Genomic DNA, 19,427 nt, shown 5'->3' on the forward strand with positions numbered 1-19,427 from the left:
TGTGCCTGTAAATTGATGTACCTTCCCTGAAGCTGAGAATATGCACTTTGTGTCATGCAGAACACAGTTCTGGACTATTAAAATTGTGTCYCAGTGCCACACTCCAGCAGCAAATGTAGAGTACATGTATTAGTCTACACTCCCGTAACCACTGCTGAAACTGGAGTCTGTCAGATGCCTCGAAGTGGGTTTGGACTCTCAGAGAAAGTATTTCCTCTCTTAAGGCCTCTCTGCACACAGTGTTCAAGGAGTTAACAAGGGAGCTACTTTGAAAATAGAGGCAGAAGGTCATTGTCGGCAACAGCAAAGACTCCTGCAGCCTGCCATGGAGAGCCTTTCACCCGTCATTTCCCACCCAGGGGATTGTAAACATTGGCKCGCAGCCATGGAGTCCTACAGAACTTCGCTTTACTTTCAGCATATACATTTATATGTCTTAATGGAAACTGAAGCACAGCAAGTTATTCCTGCATGTCCAGAAGGAGAGAGGGAGCTTCTGTTCAAGTTAAGGAGATGGGAGAAAGAGCCATTACTCACCCTGGAATTTGAAAACATAGAGATACGCTTGTTTAGTGGTGCTTCACATGTAACATAGCTGCTGTTCTCAGGCAAACTTTCTCAACTCACAGGAATGTGTAGAATGCTGTCACTTAATCAGAATCCAGAAGAGGTCTTTTATCTGCCATTTGTTAGTAACTAGCAATATTGTTCTTATCTCATTGTCCTTTAGCCTGATGCAGTGCCCTCAGACTTGAGAACTTGTAACATGAAAGCACTCATTACCTTGAACATTCCTGTTTGTATTGTCTTAAGCTGTTATCTGTTTAGCTTAAATAATTGATGCTTTGTATCAATTTTGAGAGTGTTATCTATAGAAGGCTGATTTACAGCATTATTTTCACAAATAGAACATTTTATGTTTTTATAAGTCTGTGACCCCTCTGGAGTAGAGTCTTCAGTGATCTAGACTAATTCAGGTCTTCTTTATGCAACTAATACGTTATTTGCAATTAATTTTCCTTGGCATGTGGCTTCTTGAAAATAACATAAATTAATCATACCAGTTTTAAAGTTAAAATTGGGAAATAAAGCCTATCAACATCTAGTATTGGACCAAGTGTAACATTCTGCTTTTCTGCTAAATCTTGAGATAGTTAATATTAGTTCASAAAGTCCTGTAACATTTATAAGTGGAGGAAATTTTATTTTGGTTTCTTTCAAAATCTTGGGCTTTACTTTGTGCTATGAGTCCTAGGTTTTGGCTAYTGAGTAGTGTATCAAGTAGCAAGGGAGGAGATGTTGCTTCTTTCTCCACAGGATATAAGGGAGTGCTGTCTTCTAGAATTTTTGTGAGTCCCGTCCATTAGAAACACAGAGATGGAGTACAATCTGTTTAGGTACAAAGTAGAATCCAGCCTGGTTAATGTAATTAATGCCTGCTTTTATTTTTATCCTGTGATGGTCTAATGTAAAACGCATACACATTCCAGAGCAATATCCAGAAAGTCGGCTCCTTGCCCCTTCCAGCTGATTGTTCTTAAGCATTCAGCTGCTTTCTGACACAGTCTTGCCCCATGACTCATATACTCCTGGCAACATAGTGACTTGGCTTCAGCAAAGGCAAGGAAAGAGCTGTCACCCAAAAAACCCCTGAGCCTCGTGGTCAGAGACTTTGCCTGRGTGTAGGAGGTGCCAATCAAATCCCCTTCGGCTGAGTTTCTCCTTTGAGATTAASCTAATAACATTTGCACAAGATGTTAATGTAGATGCAAACATGTATTGTTTCTACCACCACTCATAGATACAGGCTTCACTAGGTAGAATTCCTTATATGGACTTCTGTTGAAAACATCCTTTTACCTGGGGTATCTGTCGACCAAAAAAATGCATCGCTCTCAGTAGTGCTTTAGCTCAAATGCAGCTGCTTGTTTCTGCAGTACAGGTCTTTCTGATGTGTGTGACCATCTACATGTAAGACCCACAGACACTCTCAGAATAWGAAGAAGAATTTGATAACTAAAGATGCCTGCAAAGACCTTTGGAAACTCAATGGATTGTGCCCAGCATTTTATTTGTCTTAAGTTCATGGAGCTACTTAAATGTGAGATTCAGACAGCTTGAAGATCCCTCTCACTCCTTTTGTCCTTCCTCTCCAGTCTGTGCTTTTGAATGGAAATTACATGTCTACAGCGATCTTTGTCCTACTGATGTTAACTTCAAGACTTAACTAATTTCTAATGATCTGTGGTATGTTCAAGTATATATCAATGCATACACCTATGCATATATTGCATCTGKACATGGAAAGTTTGACTTTTCCTTATTTTCTTTTTGTGTATTTACAAATCTCTTTTTCACATTTATTTTTAGAAGAAAAGGTCTTTCATGAGGGTTTTGTTRACCAAATTTAATTTCAAGGAGCTCTTGAAAGGTATTTCACAGGAACTTCATCTCTGRTGTCATCTGAGATTTTACTTACTTCACTTTAAAGCCATACATTTATGCAAGGCCATAGTWAAATCTGCTGCTCTCAGTTTCAAATGTAGAACAGGTTTGCACTGTTCAGAATTCTTTATGCCATAGGTTCAGGAAGGCCCAGCTCTATGGTAGTCACCGGGATGATAACCCAGTTGAAATCTGTACCTTGTGAAGTAGGGCAGGCACATCCCAAGTGAAGCTTCCACTGCAGAGAAGCTGACTAGTTTGCAACCCTGGATTTTCTTTGAGCTTTGCTGTAATGCAGTTCTAACTGTAAGCTATTGCTTCACRTGAGCATCACTGACATGTTTCTCCACCAGCCTTTTATGTGCTATACCAGGCTATCAGTGAAATTGTTRCTCTGCCCCTAGGCACAACATTAGTTTTTAAGTTTCATTCTCAAGTGAATAAAAACAGTAGCTTGTAGAATTTGTTTGCACCAAATTTCTTCTGTCTAGACTCCCAAGCAGTCTGCAGTAAAGCCTCTCACCTGGAGAACTGGCCCAGTTTAATCCATTCTTTGAGGTTTCTCTGTCTCTTCTTTTTGTTAAAGATTGTTTGACAGAAGTGGGCCCAAGTTCCATGGGATAGAGGTTTCTGGTGGCCTTCATGGTTTTGCTTCATTTAGGCTTTTTGTGTTCAGTACTGGAGTCCAGCACAGTGCTCCAGGARGTGGGAACACTTTTTTCCATCGACCAGACTCTGGTTTGCTAGTTGCAGTGGAAAGCTGATCTCCATTATCAAGTCAAACTGGAAGTGGAAAGGCTTGGATTCTCTGGTCTGATGAACCCAAGAAAAGACCAGGCAGTCACAAGGACAGCTTTGGGCATCTTGACGTGGAGATGACCATGGTTTGGTCCTTGACACAGGTTAGAGGTACATGTTCTTCTGCTCCCAGGGACAGGACATCAGTGATGTGAGAGACTGTAGAAGAGGGGGATGCCACCCAGTGGGAGCATGCTCGATGAGTTGGTTTTGTTGGCTTGAAGATGTTGAGTAGAGCAGAGCAACTGAAACAAGGCCCAAGATCTTGTCCGAGAAATTAGGACTGTTCCCTCAGCTAACCAATGCCAACAGGTGACTGAGCAAGTGTAAACATGACAAATTAYTGCAGCCAGACCCAGAACAAGGTCTATGCCTAGGCACAATCTCAGGCTGCCACCTTTTAGGGTTTKTCAGCTTTAGTTTTGTTTGGAATTGTGGAAGGAAATGTCTTCTTCCTCACAGTAGGTGTTTGACTTACTCAGCATAAGAAAACAGTGGTGTTTATTTCTTTCTGCCTTTGTGGGTTGTTTTAGTTCTGAGATAGATTATCAGAATTTGCTGTTTCGGTCTACAGATTTGATTATTGAGTCTTGACGCATGATTGAAGAATGAGTACTTCTGTTTGAAGTCTGTCACTGTCAGTGTTGTTAAATATCTCTCTCTGTAAATACACTGCAATATGAGCAGGAGTCTCACTTCATGCAAAGCTGACCATTTCTGTAAAGAGTTGAGCTGTCCCATAGTCCATAGAAGGCTGCACTGCAGCTCAGAGAATAGAGCATCATGGTTTGATTTCAATACACARCAAGACTTGGCAAGTCTTTGACTTTGTGGGATCTGGATTGGGTAGGTACTGTTGCTGACACTATTTTTGCTCCTTTCTTTTTGTATAAAGATAAAACACTTTTTGCCTGAAGTCTCAATTAGTCTTTCAGAAATGTTCTCTATATGGTGTCARTAGACAATTCTGTGAAATATTCTGCTTAGTAGAAATACATTTCCTTGTACGAGTTTTGAGGTAAGGTCTGAATCACTAGTGGTTGAAATACGACCTCAAGTTAAGAGCCAGTTTTCCTTTCTAGTAGCTTCTCCACACAGATTTTTAGTGCACAGAGACTTTTAAGGTAAAACCCACTGAATGTAGGTAAAGTATCTTCAGCTACACATGATGTGCAAACACGTACGCGCACACGCTCGTGCCTCCTGAGAACGGATGTACTGAGAAGTGCCCTTCAGCAGCACTGTCACACTGGCTGATGTGGTTCTTCCTAGAAACAAAAAAAGGAAAATTCTGGTTAGTTTTGCGTGTATAGAACATCTAAGAAATGAATGGCTTCTTTATTTGTCATGTTATCTTACAGTAGATGCTAAACCATGTTTCCTTCAAAGCGCAAATGTTTTGAAGCATCAAAAACGGGAGATCACATTCTAAAACAGCAACTTGATAGAGGGTGGTACACATGATCAGGATTTATGTCTTCTATAAATAAACTTCTGCTTGATGATTTAACTCATGGAATGATAACAACGTTCATTTCATTTTCCATAAAGCAATTCATTAGGCTTGTACCCAAAATGGAGATAAATGTGAACAAAGAGATTAATATTAGCATGTGCACTTTATGAGACCCGTAGCACTTGGAAGGATTTCATGTTTTGTAAGCTAGATCTTTTGTCAAGAAGTGCTTTCTAAAAGCCACTAGAGTAGTTTGATACACACTTACTTTAAAAAGAAAACTATTTTAATGTTTCTGTAAACAGACAAGCTATAATCATCTTTCTCTAAGAAAGAAACATTCTCTTCAGCCATACCTATGTCTGTGATAAAACTGAAAAGAGTTACATAATAGTGGAAGAACCACTATTCAAAAAAGAGATTAAACAAGTGTAATTGTTCAGACAGATTTTATCCCTGGAAACCAAAGCACATCATAAAATATAGTGATCATTATCTTCTCTATCACAKTTGGGAATAATCATAGGTCTTCAGAGAGAGATTAAAGAGAGGTTTGCTTTATAAATGCAGAATGCTCTGTGAATGCTTTAAGGATAGTCATAGGAAAACATAGTRAGACTGTTGCSAGCAAGTAAAGCAGAYATACCCCTTTTCCAAACCAGAGAGRAAAAATATACCATTGTACAAAAGCTAAAATTTAGCCCACACTAAAATCCCCTATCTTGGCCTCATAACACCTGTGGAACTGGTGGGTTTGAAAATGTTCTCTGCCTGTGCTGGAATTGTGCRTGGTGCTACAGGGTAGAACAAGGCATTGTCTCTCCACCTTTTCTCCTTCCTCCTGCCTCCAGCACACCCCAGACTACCTCCCTTATTTTCTGGGACTCAMACACRCAAAAACACRCACAAAAAACATTTCCCTATGTGGCATAGATGTGATMCACTTCCAAAGGTCTTTGTAGTGTTCCTGGGGGCCATGGAAGTTGAAGGGGAGGTGGGGAATGTCATCATTGCCGGAGCAAAGCATGGTGAGGTGGATCTTTTACACAAGAGGGCTGGAAAGTGAGGCCACCTTGGGCTGTCAGGAGGACTCAGAGCAGTCCACAGGACAAGTKTCAGGACCCATGATCTTGCAGAAATGCCATCACGTCACAACCTAGTATCACTGACCCTCTGGATTGCCACTTCTGCCCTGCTCAGAAGGTTGTTGGTCCATATTCCAAACTGAAGGTGATGAAACATTATTGAACAAATTCGTACTTTTCCTAAGCAGTTTTTAATATTACATTGGCTTCATTTTAAGCAATGTTACAYTGTCAGACCAGTGAGCCATTTTAGCATATTCAGTTGAGAAACTGCATTTCTTCTTCTCATTCTCTCTGAAGTCTTTTCAACACTGTGTTTCTACCAAGTGAGGGGGAGGTGGATTAGGCAGAGAGAGTCTCTCTGCAGCAGGGATTGAAGCCAGTCTTCAGTCAATATGTGCTCTGTAATTCTGTCCTCTCCAATTAGTCTGTAGCAAATGTGTCAAGCTTAGTCACACAACTGAGCTTTAAGAAAATTCTTCAAGTTGTTTTAGAGTCCCAGACCTTAAGAACAAGCCATGAAGTAGCCAGTCCRTAGCAAAGTTGGAAAGATTCCACTTTGAATCCCTGTGAACAGTTTGAAGCTAAAGATTTTCTGTGAAATTGGAAGACGAAACTACACTAAAGACCTTGACTCTACATACTGCATTGTATATTCTGAAGCTATATTCACTCATTTTACTCAAAAATAAAGGACGAAAATAAATTTTAAAAAGCCAAAAAGATGTCCTGAAGATTATGTGAAAGCGTTGTTAGTGAGAACTAAACAGAAAAACTGAGTTTGCRAACCACTGTAAAGAACATAAAAAGATTAAAAAAATTAAAAATATTTTAAAAAAGATAAAAAGAACATAAAAAATAAATTTACAAGTCATTTTTCATGAGACTTAAATGCTTTAAGTAATAAAATGAGTCCGCATCTAATGGCCAATATAATTGACAAAATCAGCACACACAGTCACAATACCAAAATATTTACAGGAATAATTTTACTTGGATTCGAGGATATTTCATATGAATTTCAGCATCCTGCTAATTTCTTTTGTGGCATGATTTCTGTGAAAGTTAGTGTTTTCAAAGTTTTTACAGGCCTCTTCCAAGCCCCTTCAGAACTAATTACAGTAGAATTAGTCTCATCCAGCTTTGGATATTTAAAAGGAAGATATCTACATCTGGGCCAGTCAGATTCTCCCGTAGATAGTAAGGAGATACAGTGTGTGTTCATTTGACCTGTAAAACATATTTGGGATAAAGTAAGAGCAGTTGCTGGGCAAGATGAGGAGTGGGCCGTGCCTCCCCCACCCCATCACTCTGGTGGAGCCACCTCTGAATCAGAGGAGATGAGGGAAGCATAGCAAAATGCCTTCTTTCTGGAGTGAAAGGAAGACCCGGGGCCACAGCGTGACTCACTGGCTGCTAGATTAAAGAGTGCCAGAAACATTCGTGGGTACTGGAGCTCAATTGTCTATACTGCTGAATTATTAGAATGGTTCCTGGCATGAGTTATTCCAACCAGCCCTTCCCCAGACAGTTCCTAGGCGCTGGCAGTTGAGCATGGACCAAAGACCATTCCCAATAAGCAGTTTGCATGCGGTCACCTTTTTTGGGAGGCTGAGAATTTAATAATATGGACATAGGCCACTCTGTACTTTTTGGTCTCCRTGCCAAAGGAACATTTCCTGTCCCATTTAATTTCCTAGCACAGACATAGCTGCTGTGTTACAGTCTGATCCCTGCTTTGTTGCTGTAGCTGTGCAACTGGGCAYTGGTCTGTATTTAAAGTCTGCGGCAAACTGAAATGTAGCCTTTTGTGTCTGTGTTACTCAACCCCATCCCTAAACCACTGTTTGTCTTTTTTGARCTGAATGCTATTCAGACAGCAACTATATTTGGAAAGGGCTGTATATTGTGCAGATCCATTTAAATTAAGCAGTTACGCAAAAATGAAAACTGGTTCTGTAAAGTAAATGGAAATTACATGAGATTGACACAATGCCTAGCTCTTCTATTTGCATTGCTAGTGACAAGACACTTCTCATTAATCTGATTTTTCATCAGAAACTGCTACCATTGAAGTGTAGGATTGAAAGTCCTTGGGCTAGATGGTGCCATATAGCAACATCTGTCAGGTGTAGTAAGGCAGAAAGTTTTATTTCAAAATGAAGTTCTCTTTCTTCTTCTGACTCTAAATGCAGCTTTCCCCATTTCTTTCTGAGCGCATTTCCTTSTTTAGAGGGTCAGACACAGCCTCAGTAGACTTATGCAGATGTTCTTTTCCTTTCTATTGCCTCTCAGATACACATTTCTTTTCATTCTGAAGTGCTGCCGAAATCTATGAACTTTTAATCATTACTRGTGATCTGCAGCTACTGATACTCTKCCTACCTGATACCATCTGATYTTATCTGGACAGTGGAAACATAAGGTGCACTGGAAAAGGAACATGGTTACTTCTTCCAGTGTATGAGTATTCTCARTCTTYTCATATGTRKCTTGATCTATTACAAATATTACAGGGTATCTTCAGCACAGGCAAAGTGGGCTAAGAAGCTAAAAGGGTGAAAGTAGCTGATTTTGCCCAGGAGTGGTTGCACGTAGTTGGAAGAAGAGAGAACARGGTGTGAAATTTGAGGGAATTGGAGGTGCAAAGGAGCCAGTGGGGAATGTGCAGGAAGGCAGAGGACATGGGATGGAAGCGGGGCACAGCCTGTGTCCAGTTGGGTGTTTGCACAGGAACGTCAGGGAATTAGGCCTGTTGGAAGATGCTGTCAGGGCCACTGGTGTGTGACAGGAAAGCAGAGGCAGGCAGGRCAAAGGAGCCAGGAGGTCATGGGACATCTGGGAGAAACCTGTCTGGTATAAGAGGGGAGCTGAAGAAACCAACCAGGGTGAGGAGAAGCAAGGAGGAGGCAGTGGAGATAAGTTTCTTGGGTGAGAGGACTAAAATGCAACATAGTGACTGAAGTCTAAAACCTCCGAAGTATTTTGGAGTCTTGCATGATTTAGGATCTCCATCAGCTTGTGAGCAGGAACCCCTTTTCCTACAGAGCAATTACCATGTGCCCCATTTCGTATGTGTCAGTTTTTCAGGAGAGACAGAATTTAGGTGAGATGTGCTAATACAAGTGCTTGCTTTTTTCATCCTAAAAATGGGACTTCATCAAGCAGCTCCATTAAGTGCAGGGAGACCTTGTCTCCCTGGTGGTGTGCCTTACCTAAGCAAATCAGTTTGTCGCTCAGAACCATACTAAAGAGGAAGTGATGACCTGCTTGTTCTGCCTCACCATATCCTGTGTTCAGAATAACTCTCATTTTTACTTCTCTACAAATGTTAATGGAATGTCCACAAATATTTTCTTGGTTTCTATGGTAAGAGACAGTGTGAAACTGTCAAAACCACCGCATCATATACATCATCCTGTGCTTTTCAGGAGAAGCCCCTGACCACAAAAGGAGTCATCTTTGGCATTACTTGTGTGCTTGACATTTACTACATTTTGACCCCTTTCAGGTTCCCGTTTTGAAACACAAGAGTTGCATGTTACAAACTGTAAAGGTTAYTCGATCACTTTTATAATGACACATTAATGACAGAGGATATCAAAACAACTCAACACAGATTCCTTCCTCCCTGACTATAACACATTTAGGCATCAGCTGAAATTTAACTGTTAGTCTTTTGGGAGGCTTTTATTTTACTGGTTTAACTTTCCAAATTACTCAAGTAAAATCTCCCAGTCCCATGTGCGTGCAGGCTTGGAGCATAGCAGGGTGCAAATGCTTGGGGAACTGTGCCGTAAGGGTCACATGGGAGAAGCAGCCAACGTGCTGCACACTTCCGCAGCCGTCTGCAAACAGCAYTGTTCCCCTGCTCAGGGACACAGGCGTGGGCTGCCATGCATCTCTCAGGAAAGGGGCAACTCTCCTGTGCCACACCTCCCTGGGAACGACTTCAGTTTGGGGCATATGGTCTGACAACCGTGCATCCCCCAGATCTTTGCCTTTGAGTGAGCAGAGCCCTAATGTTGCAGGGCTTCTGGGACTGGTCAAAATAAGTCATCTTTATGCTCTGTGTGAGAAGAGCCATGTGGATCTCAAACCAGGAATCATGAGGTTTGGTGGTATTCCCACASATCAGAGATCAGACAGCTCTTCCTTCTGATGCTGCATCCAGACATTCACAAACAGTAATGGGTTGAAATTGTTATATCTAATTTCTCAAAGCAAAAGTACTTCAATAAGCTTTTCCACAAAAGTACTGAAATAATAAAAATCTAGTYCAGTTTGAGAGACAAATCTGCATTAGAAAAAATAACATGTTTTAGGAGGAATTCTATCTGATTCAGGCAGAGCAGCTGCAGAGAGAATCCCTGACCTCCAGTTATTTTTGWCTTCTTTCCTTGGAGTGAATCTCTGAAGAAATTTCTCTGGTTTTTATGGCGAGAAATGTTTCATAAAACATCACTGGTATAGTAGCAAATCAGGAACAAGGCAAATGGAGCTAAGTAATGGCCGATTTCTACACAGGAGTCTTTCTGTGGACAGGTATCTGGAAGTGTAGCTTGCCAGTGCAGTACTTTGTACTGTTATTGAACTGTTTCATAGACAAATTCTATAAATAAGCATCAAAATGTTTAAAAGAACTGTTAGTAAATATGACCACTCGCAAATATCCATGAACCTCCCTTCAACAGCCATTCAGTGGTTGCAAAGGCTGTCAGGGCATGTAATGATTGTAATAAATGTTGTATTTGCTTTYGTTTCATCTGGCTTTGACCAGCAAATTCGACTGATTACTTCCATTGTTACTTTTCTTTAGAAGAGAAATGCATTGTTATCATAAAAAAACCCCACTATTCTTACACATTTCTTTGTGTTGGTCCTGAAATTCAGAACTCACTATCCTAGTTAATGTWATTTTTAAAGTTATTTTTGTTCTAATATTTTTCTTTGTTTCTGTCCCTTTTTTTTTCAGTTTTGTTTTGGTTCATGCTCCTCCTTGGTGTTACATCTCCCACCTTAATGCCTGCTGAAGAAAAAAACAATAATTGTAGATAGCTTCCCAACCGCTGTGTTAATAGTCAGAGGTTTAAATTGTAGCACAGAGTAAGAAAATATTTGCACTTAGTTGATGGTCATGTGTTGTTGTGGCTGGATTATAACTGTATTCAGGAGCAGAATACTCCTGTGCCCCTGAGATTATATTCTAGCAAGATAGCAGCTCACACAGGACTCTGCAGAAGCTCTTTGTGTTCTTCTGCAAATATACTGAAGATACAGTTAGYCTCATCTATATTTGGTCTACTTGTGGGAAACAAAAGGATAATTATAAGCTGTCCCATCTCTGTTGTGGGTCCAGTGTGCAGGACTCATCAAAGTACATCAATGGAGCAGTGCCAGTAAAACTCCCACTGGGTCTCTACAATGTGTTGTGACACAACAGCCAGCACAAGAACAGCCTAAAAGCGGGCGCTTTACGTGGCATATGTCCGTGGGAACGAGTGTGTCATTTGAACATACAATGTGAGAGAAGTTAATGCTGATCTAACCAGCAACACGTGGGCAGAGAYAGTCACACAACTGTAAAGGTCAGGAATCTGCCAGGAATCCTTGTGCTGTGTTGCTTAGTTAAAAACTGACAGTTTAGGGYTCCTTTGTGTGCAAAGAAACCACAGTAGACAGCACTGATGCCTTTGGTAAGGCACAGCTTTGAGAAGGGTTCAACTTAACCTGTATCCAACTGAGATAAAAAAATAAGTTATAATTCCTTCCATTTCTTCAGAGAGAACTTTTGAGGCAGGTCAAACATGTTTATCCTGATTGGCCCTTGCACTTCAGTTAACCCCATTTCTTTTACAGAAAACAGTATATAAACCATAAAGGACTGAGAACAGACATGCCACAGGTTCTGATGTGTCCTGTGGGTAAACACAATATTCCCTGGCTTGTTTGTTTCCACTTTGATTTCGGTGACTACATCTACATCCACAAAATTGAGCAAACAAGGCCTTGTTCAATTGACTAATGTTTGCCCTATGGAGAGTCCAAATCTCCACTGGAAAATGTTTGGGGTCTGTAAGCTGCAGAAACTTCAAGAAGTTTCTGRTAGTGTGCTGTGGTACTGTGGTTGTCACACCAATGCTGTACTCTGAAATGATAGTTTTGTTGTACCCTGAATTGCACTGTTGTTGACTATAAATGGTATCACTTCCCAAGTCACCATCACTGCAGCTATAGATATACTGAGATTCTCCATGCAGGACCCTTTTCCGTGTGCTGGCTAAACCACTTTGCCCTAATATGTGAGATTTTACAATATAGATTAAATTAAGTGGAAGCTGTATGTACAGCACTTAGGAAGTTGTAATTCTGTAATTTGTAATTCTGTAATTTGCAGCTAAACACTCTCTGTTCTGTTCCTTTTTGTTTTGCAGGTTGTTACTTTGTGGTATAGAGCTCCTGAAGTCTTGCTTCAGTCCAGTTATGCAACAGCAGTTGATCTTTGGAGTGTTGGCTGCATATTTGCAGAAATGTTCCGTCGAAAGTAAGAAATACAGTTTTATTTTTGTCATGCTTTTCATTTGAAAAAATGTGTAGTAATGCCTGTTACGATACACCGAATCATGTTTATTGGAAAGGCCTGATAAGATATGTTCTTTGCAGTGCAAAATATAAATGCTCATTACAAATTTATACATGTTGCAGTCCTGGAGCTTCTTTTGATGGGAGTCTGCCTCAGCTCTCAGTAAAGCTTGCATGAGCATTGTTGTATTGCTGTTGAACCCGAATCCAAATGCAGGTAAAAGGGGGTGAGAGAGGCTGTTAATCAATTTGAGTAAAGGTGGATTCTGGAAAGGATCTGTACCTGAGGAAGGCAGGGCCCTGTGGTCAGCAGACTCTTCTTCCTCTGCAGTCTGTGCATTGAAGCATCAGGTGTTCGCTTGTAGTCTACTCTTGAGATATTTGAGATGTAAGAATTCACTTTGTGGAGGTAGGAAACAGAGGTAGGGATTTAACAGTAAGTTATGTATCCTGAGGTAGGAGATTTGTTAAATGTATTAAAAAAAACCAAAACAGATAAATGGCTTTCTATTTTTAGCTGATTTTATAAAATCAGAACTATCTGCAAAATATTGCAGCTGGGTACAGGTGAACTGTGAATGCAAGAGGAAACTCTTGTCTACTGGTCTTTGCCTGTGGAAAGACTGATGTGGAGGTTGAACCGTGTAGGCTGTGGAGAGAAACAAACCTGCAAGAATACTGACACGGTAAATCAGTCTTTCTACTAACCCAATCACATCCATTTCAGTTGAGCTTATGGCAAAAAGTGCATATTGTCATCACCTGGGTGATCTTCATGTAGAAACTGTACAGCATTTTGTAACACCCGTGGCAAAGCCAAAGAATATACAGAAAGAAAATGTGAAAGAAAAATATAYGCTGGGTGGCCTAAAACCCAAACTCAATACAATTTACAAGAAGATGCAATGCTGTAAGRGCCCTGAGAAACAGCTATTTAATTTATACAGGTTCAAATACTAATTGAAGTCTTGTGAAATAACTTTGGGATTTTACTACTTATTAATGTTATATGGAAAAATCATTTTTCTTGGGCTTATTGCCTGGTCAAATGGCATGGGTAAAGTTATACTCCACCCTCTCTGACTCAGAAATGAAGTCAGAAAATGAGAGAAAAAAAGAATGTGGATTTTAGGAATATCACTCAAACCCTCCATTGCAAACTTTTAAAAATTCAGTTCTAGCCCATAAACTGACAGAATCACAATAGCATTWAGTTGCTGATAGTTTTTCTGCTTCAAATACCAGAGTCGACAACTTCATTTTGCCATTTGCAATAAGAGTGATACAGGCCAAAAAATGAATGCAGACCTTCATTACATAATCAAAGCTCTTTTTTTCCTCTCATTTAATTTGAAACGTTTTGACAGAGAAGAAATACTGCTATATACAAATTCCACCAATTAAATTTTTTTTCTTGTAATGGTGTATGAGCTTTGCTGAATCACCACATTCAGTAAATGAAATTTTCTACTTTTATACAAATGAGAATATTACATTAATTTTACAAAATCAGATTTTTTTTCATATTGAAATGAGATCTGATTTGAACCAGAGTTTGATAAAACCAGGACATGTATTTTTCTTGCCAAATGTAGGGTCAGTCTGACATTCTCAGTCTTAGATTTGGGAGACTGTCAAAAACTGCAGAGTTGAGGAATCTGCCAAATCTGTATGTACTATGTTCTTTCATTGCAAACAATATGACATTTACATTTTTCAGTGTGCAAGCATGATTTGGAAGACTGTTCTCAAGGCTCTTTGCCAKAAAGCTACAGCAAACAGCACTGAGTGGTGTCTCCATGGACTGTTGTGATGGGTTAATGTTGCAATACTCTCTGCATGATCTGTGTTGTCTTTCGGATTCTCCTGATGGATTGCAAAAGAAAGCCCATGTTACTGTGACCTTGGTAGCAATAAACTGTAAAATTTTGCAAACTCCATGGATTATATCCAAAAGATTGAATAAATGCAATAGCAATTTTGCTGGGAAATGGTAGTGCCCTTGGGTAATCACCAGTCTGTATTTCCGCTGGTGTTGATAGGATAAGGGTGTGAGAATGCYGCTAAAACTTGCTTGGTAGACATGGGTTGGATATTAAGAAAACCTTTTCTTTTTTATGCCCTACTGGGTACTTTCTGCCTTCTTTTCCTACTCTCTTCTGCTTTCTCTTTGAAAGATCTTAAATGTCTAGGATTTTTAAGAAACGTATKGAGATTCCTCTGGACTTTTTATATCCCAGGGACTTCACTGTAACAGGTTTCAAAATAAACACTACACAACATCATGTAACATACCAGAATCCTGTTTATGTCCAGGAGACATTGGATGGTTTGAGTTTGCTTGCATATATTTTTGTAGGCTGTCACAAGGGGTGCTCTATGTCTGGGTAAGTGTAGGAGACAAGTGAGCTCTGCATGAACAGTCCAGTCCATATGTTACAGGTTACTATGGATTTTAAGTGGATGGCACCTCAATTAAGATTACCCTTAAAATAATTTAAGACAAAACAAACCAAGTGTTTGTTTAAGAAGTTGATCTGAAATACACAGAGGTGTATAAAGGAGTTAGGCACAAGAAATAAAATAAATATATCTCTGCCTAGACACACCTAGAGTAAACTTGAACATTTCTCTCATCCTGGCTGATTCAGCTAAACAAATGACACTTTTCATCTCTGTTCCTCCCRTGGTCTGAGGTTTGTATAGTCATAGTTCCTTTAAAACTGCACATTTTAATTTTGGTACAGATTTATAGGCTTCTACAGAGATGAATACTTAGAGTTTGTTTCTTAAAATCCCTCAGATAGATTCCAAAGTATGCTATTCTATTTACAGATCCACAATAAAYTACTCAGTACTCAGGTGTGTGTTTTAYGTAGGCAGAAACYATTCTGCTTYGTGTGTCTTTTCTGTCCATGTGCATTGCTGATAACAACACCCCRAAAATAAAATATTACTGGAAAAACTCCTTATATGACAGCTTCAGTTTTTAAATTTCMTGTCTAATTAAGCAGTTTGCAGTGACTTCTAGACATTTGGATGGAATGTCATTATCTAATGGAAGTGTAAATGTATTTGTTATAGTGTCTGTGATTTAAAAGCTCTGGTGCATGGATAGTAAAAACCAGCAGGAAAAATTGCTATGGCTATAATGCATGCTATGGCTTGCTACCATATCAGAGATACAGCTGGCRGGACKGGCAGGGGGYTGGTGGCRTGGGKGCATCCTTTGGCTTTTTTTAATRTTTAGATAAGGATTAAGATTACTTWTGAAAARRTTTCRCTTTRAGSCTGAGTGTTTTCCAGTAGGAAAAGGCTTTGGGGAACACTTCATTAAAGAGAAAGGCAAAAAGGGGAGTAGSATCCTCTTCTGTCTGGATGCACAAAACTCTTCCAGCTGGCTCAAGGACTGTGGCCAGCTCCTARGTAGGAAGTCATGACCAGTGTTTCAGGGAAGAAGGGACTGTCTTCTTGCTTCAATTAGRTAATACTTAATCCAGGTGAATGAGTATGAAAGGGGGAAAAGACTGGAATCCYGGATTTGGATCTGGGTGAAATGCTCTGTAAATGAAAGCTCGGATCACCAGTCTTGGATTCTTTTCTGGGTAGGCAGTCTTGAGAAAAAAAGTCAAAATGTTTTGTTGCTTAGTTCTGAGTGCATCTATACATGCCCAGTTTTCAAAAACCATGCTCCTGTATGATTTCAATCCTGTACAGACTGGGAGGYTGGTAGGTGTGCATGTGGGACTCAAGAGTCAGGCTATATGTATAACAATTCCATCTAGGCACATTTAACTATAATATTGCACAACCATCTGAGTTTGTCTCCCGAGTAAGTACAGAGCTAAAACTCATCAGAAGAGACCATCAGTTTTTGTAGCCTGTGTTATATCCATAGCCTAGTCAGGCTGAAGAAGTCATACACTGGAGGGTGGCCRGTGTTGTGACTGCATGTTTACAGGCACCAATTCAAACCCAAAGCTGGAAAGAGTGTCCTCTCCCAAAACCCTTTTTATCTCTCCAAACTAAAAGTAAAACAGTACTATCTCAGTGCAACAAGCTTCGTCTATCCGGAGGGAAATTAATTCCATTCACATGGGTTTCTTACTGAGACTGTTCATGTACCAGCTCCTTAGTGTTTTAATCAGCTGTTGGTAAAATCATCAGTTCCAGAAATTCATCAGCTGCAAGATTGGCACAAATAGTATGAGGTTATTATTTATTCATTTTTTAATATGAAATCATGTTTTTAGCAGTTGTCTCATTTTTCAGCCTACTCTGTCAACTCCTAATATATTTGAGACAGTTATTGCATTACCAACTGTGCTTGAAAATTGTAGCAGCAGATAAGAGACGTGTGACTCTTACTAAAATACTTATGATGGGCCAAGTTCCCTGGTAGACACAAACAGCAGACACAGGGAAACAAGCTGTTGGCATATAAGACATCTTYCAATGGTACAAATTTGTCCAATTAAAGGAGGTACATCATTGTGTGTAGAAAAAAATTGAGCCATGGACTTTGTTGTTCTAGATAGCGTATACAGATGTTATAAAATCAAAACTTGGAGCCTCGTCTGGTGATGTGAACACTGGATTTGGGACCTACAGGCTGCCTAGAATCACAAAACATCAGGTTTAAAACAAGCTAGCAGTGTACATACTGATTCTTAGCTACAATGCCTTAGGGTATTGAGTAATTGTAAATCAATTTARAGCACTACAGTATAGTAARTCTTTATTCCCCTTTCCAAACAAGGCACAGGTTATTAATACAGTTTGAAGTACGATCATCAGATCCATTGCATGTACGTTCGTGTGTCAGCTACAGAATCAGGTGATGGAATGGGTCTGTGGAAGGAGACCATAAGAAGCRTGTGGTCAGCAGGACCRGGGCAGTGATTGTYCCTCTGTACTCAGCTCTGGTGAGTGCTGTGTTCAGTTCTTGGTCCCTCACTTCAGAAGGGACATTTAGCTGCTGAAGGGTGTCCAGTGTAGGGAAATGGAGCTGGTGAAGAGTAGAAAACATGTCCCKTGAGAAGCAGCTGAGGGAACTGGGGTTGTTTAGTCTGGAGAAATGAAGACTCAGGGAGCCTTATTGCTCTAAGTACCTTAAAGGAGGTTGTAGTGAAGTGGGGGTCAGTCTCTTTTGTCATATCTCAAGTGAAAGGACCAAAGGAAATTGCCTTAGGCTGAGCCAGGGAAGGTTAGTTATTAGAAACAAAAATTTCAGTGCAAAAGTGGTCAGACTTTGGAATAAGTTGTCGAGGGAGATTGTGGAGTTATTGTCTCTGGAAGTATTCAAGAGATGGATGTGGCACTTGGGCTGTGGTTTAGGAGTGATTATGATCGTGTTGGATTGACGGGTGGATTGGGTGATCTTGAAGGTCTCTTCCAATCTGGATGTTTCTGCAATTCTGAAAAGCCAGATTCATTCAGAATGTTCCCCTCGCTTCTACTTCTACACTACTCATGATCAAAGAAGAGTTGGCTCTGCAGCTGAAGTTTCGATTAATGCTTTGTGGGATGAAGATGGTCAAGTGGCTGCAGAAGGAAATAGCCAAGTGTAACAGGAGCACCTTTTTTTAAGCTCTCTCTACAGCCTGAAGCTGGRTAGGGAAGTTTGAAGTTCTGCCGCTGAGGGAAAAGAATAACTCTTTTTGGCTGGATCATGTGGTAAAGTCTTTTGGCTTTGCTGAAATCATTGTTGAAATTAACCCTGACTTCAAAGGGGATTGTAACCTCTTCAGAAACAATTCAGTGTGACAGAGTGGCACAAAGAGTGGCAGAGCTATTCTCTGTTAATGTGCACAGTACAGCCCTTGAAGCGATCGCTGTAAAAGTGCTGCAAACTGGCAAGGAAGGAGAGGGTATTGCGTAGTGGCGTCCCAGCTTCCATGCCTTGCACTTCTTTCAGTGGTACTGTACAAGCTGTCAGCTCTCTCATCTGTGACATAAACCCAGGACTGTGAGACTTTTGCTCCTAATAAGGGTTGCAATGTATGTGGGAGCTATGAAGAGCTGTCAGCTGAGAGCTGAGGCCGACAGAACTCAGTGTCTTCTGGCTTCATGAGACTGCACAGCACAAGCAAAAGAGTGTGTATAAGTTATATTTGCACGAATTTAAGGCACTCTGGAACTATGATTATTGTTACCTGTCTGCTAAAACACCACACGCAAACACGGACACAAAGGTAGCTTCGAAGGAAGTCCGGCCATGAGTATGTGAGCTACTGTGTGTGTGTCCTTAGCCAGTGAAGGAGGCGCAACTCCCATTTGTTACCAGAGGCAACAAAGTGATAACTTGTAACAGAGCCTGTAGGTTCCCTGGTGCTTTGAATGGGACAGGCAGCTTTTGTCTCCAGAGAGACCTGCAGTCAAGTTCTTCMGGAGTCTGTCCTAACCAGCATTGGTTTCATCAGGCGCTGGTTTGGTCTGACTTAGCTGTTCCAGTAGGTGCTGATCTCTCACARACAGAGGCTTTTAAGATTGCATTTCCAAAAAATTTACGTATGCATCTGGCAACGTATGTTCAACAGAGAGCCACATGTTCTCATTGCCCCTTGTGTGTTCTTTGTCTGGAGAATGAAGTAAAAAAGACAGTGGGCTTTGGGAAGAATTGTTCACAGAAATGCTGCTAATGCAGAGAATTGSTTGGAAATTTAGAAGCACTGTGTCCCCTACTCCTGACTTATCCTGGGTTAGTCATTCCTTTTCATGAGTTGCTCTACTAGACTGTTTGATTGGTCTTGAGGAATAATCAATCTGTAACTTTGCAAGTGCATACCTGACAGGGAGGTTTATATATGCGAAATGACCCTCACTTCAAATTAAGTAACAGTTTGTCATTACTTTAATTTTTACTTCCATTAAAATTACTCAATTATCCAGACCATTGAGAGAGCAGAAACATTTGTTTAAAACCCGTAGTCAACAAAATTATCAGCAAAATACTTTGCAATTGAATATAGAGCTTGTTTTTTTTAAGTATAGGACATATTCCATAGCCATAGACCAAGTGAATTGGTGATGTGACTGCAGATACTTAGGTTTGGACAGGA

The 19,427-nt window shown here is 40.3% G+C and overlaps 1 protein-coding gene across 2 annotated transcripts in view; it reads left to right on the forward strand.

Annotated features, from left to right (window-relative positions):
- CDK6 (cyclin dependent kinase 6) overlaps window positions 1-19,427 on the forward strand; it is a 121,970-nt gene that overhangs the window by 78,671 nt on the left and 23,872 nt on the right. For both annotated transcript variants that reach the window (XM_057380946.1, XM_057380945.1), the window contains exon 5: window positions 12,219-12,328. In XM_057380946.1, the coding sequence (XP_057236929.1) occupies window positions 12,219-12,328 (110 nt within the window). The remainder of the gene's footprint in view (window positions 1-12,218; window positions 12,329-19,427) is intronic.

The sequence above is a fragment of the Malurus melanocephalus genome, unplaced genomic scaffold, assembly GCF_030028575.1.
Source record: "Malurus melanocephalus ecotype Western Australia unplaced genomic scaffold, MMel_1.1 scaffold_483, whole genome shotgun sequence".
Lineage (NCBI taxonomy): Eukaryota > Metazoa > Chordata > Aves > Passeriformes > Maluridae > Malurus > Malurus melanocephalus.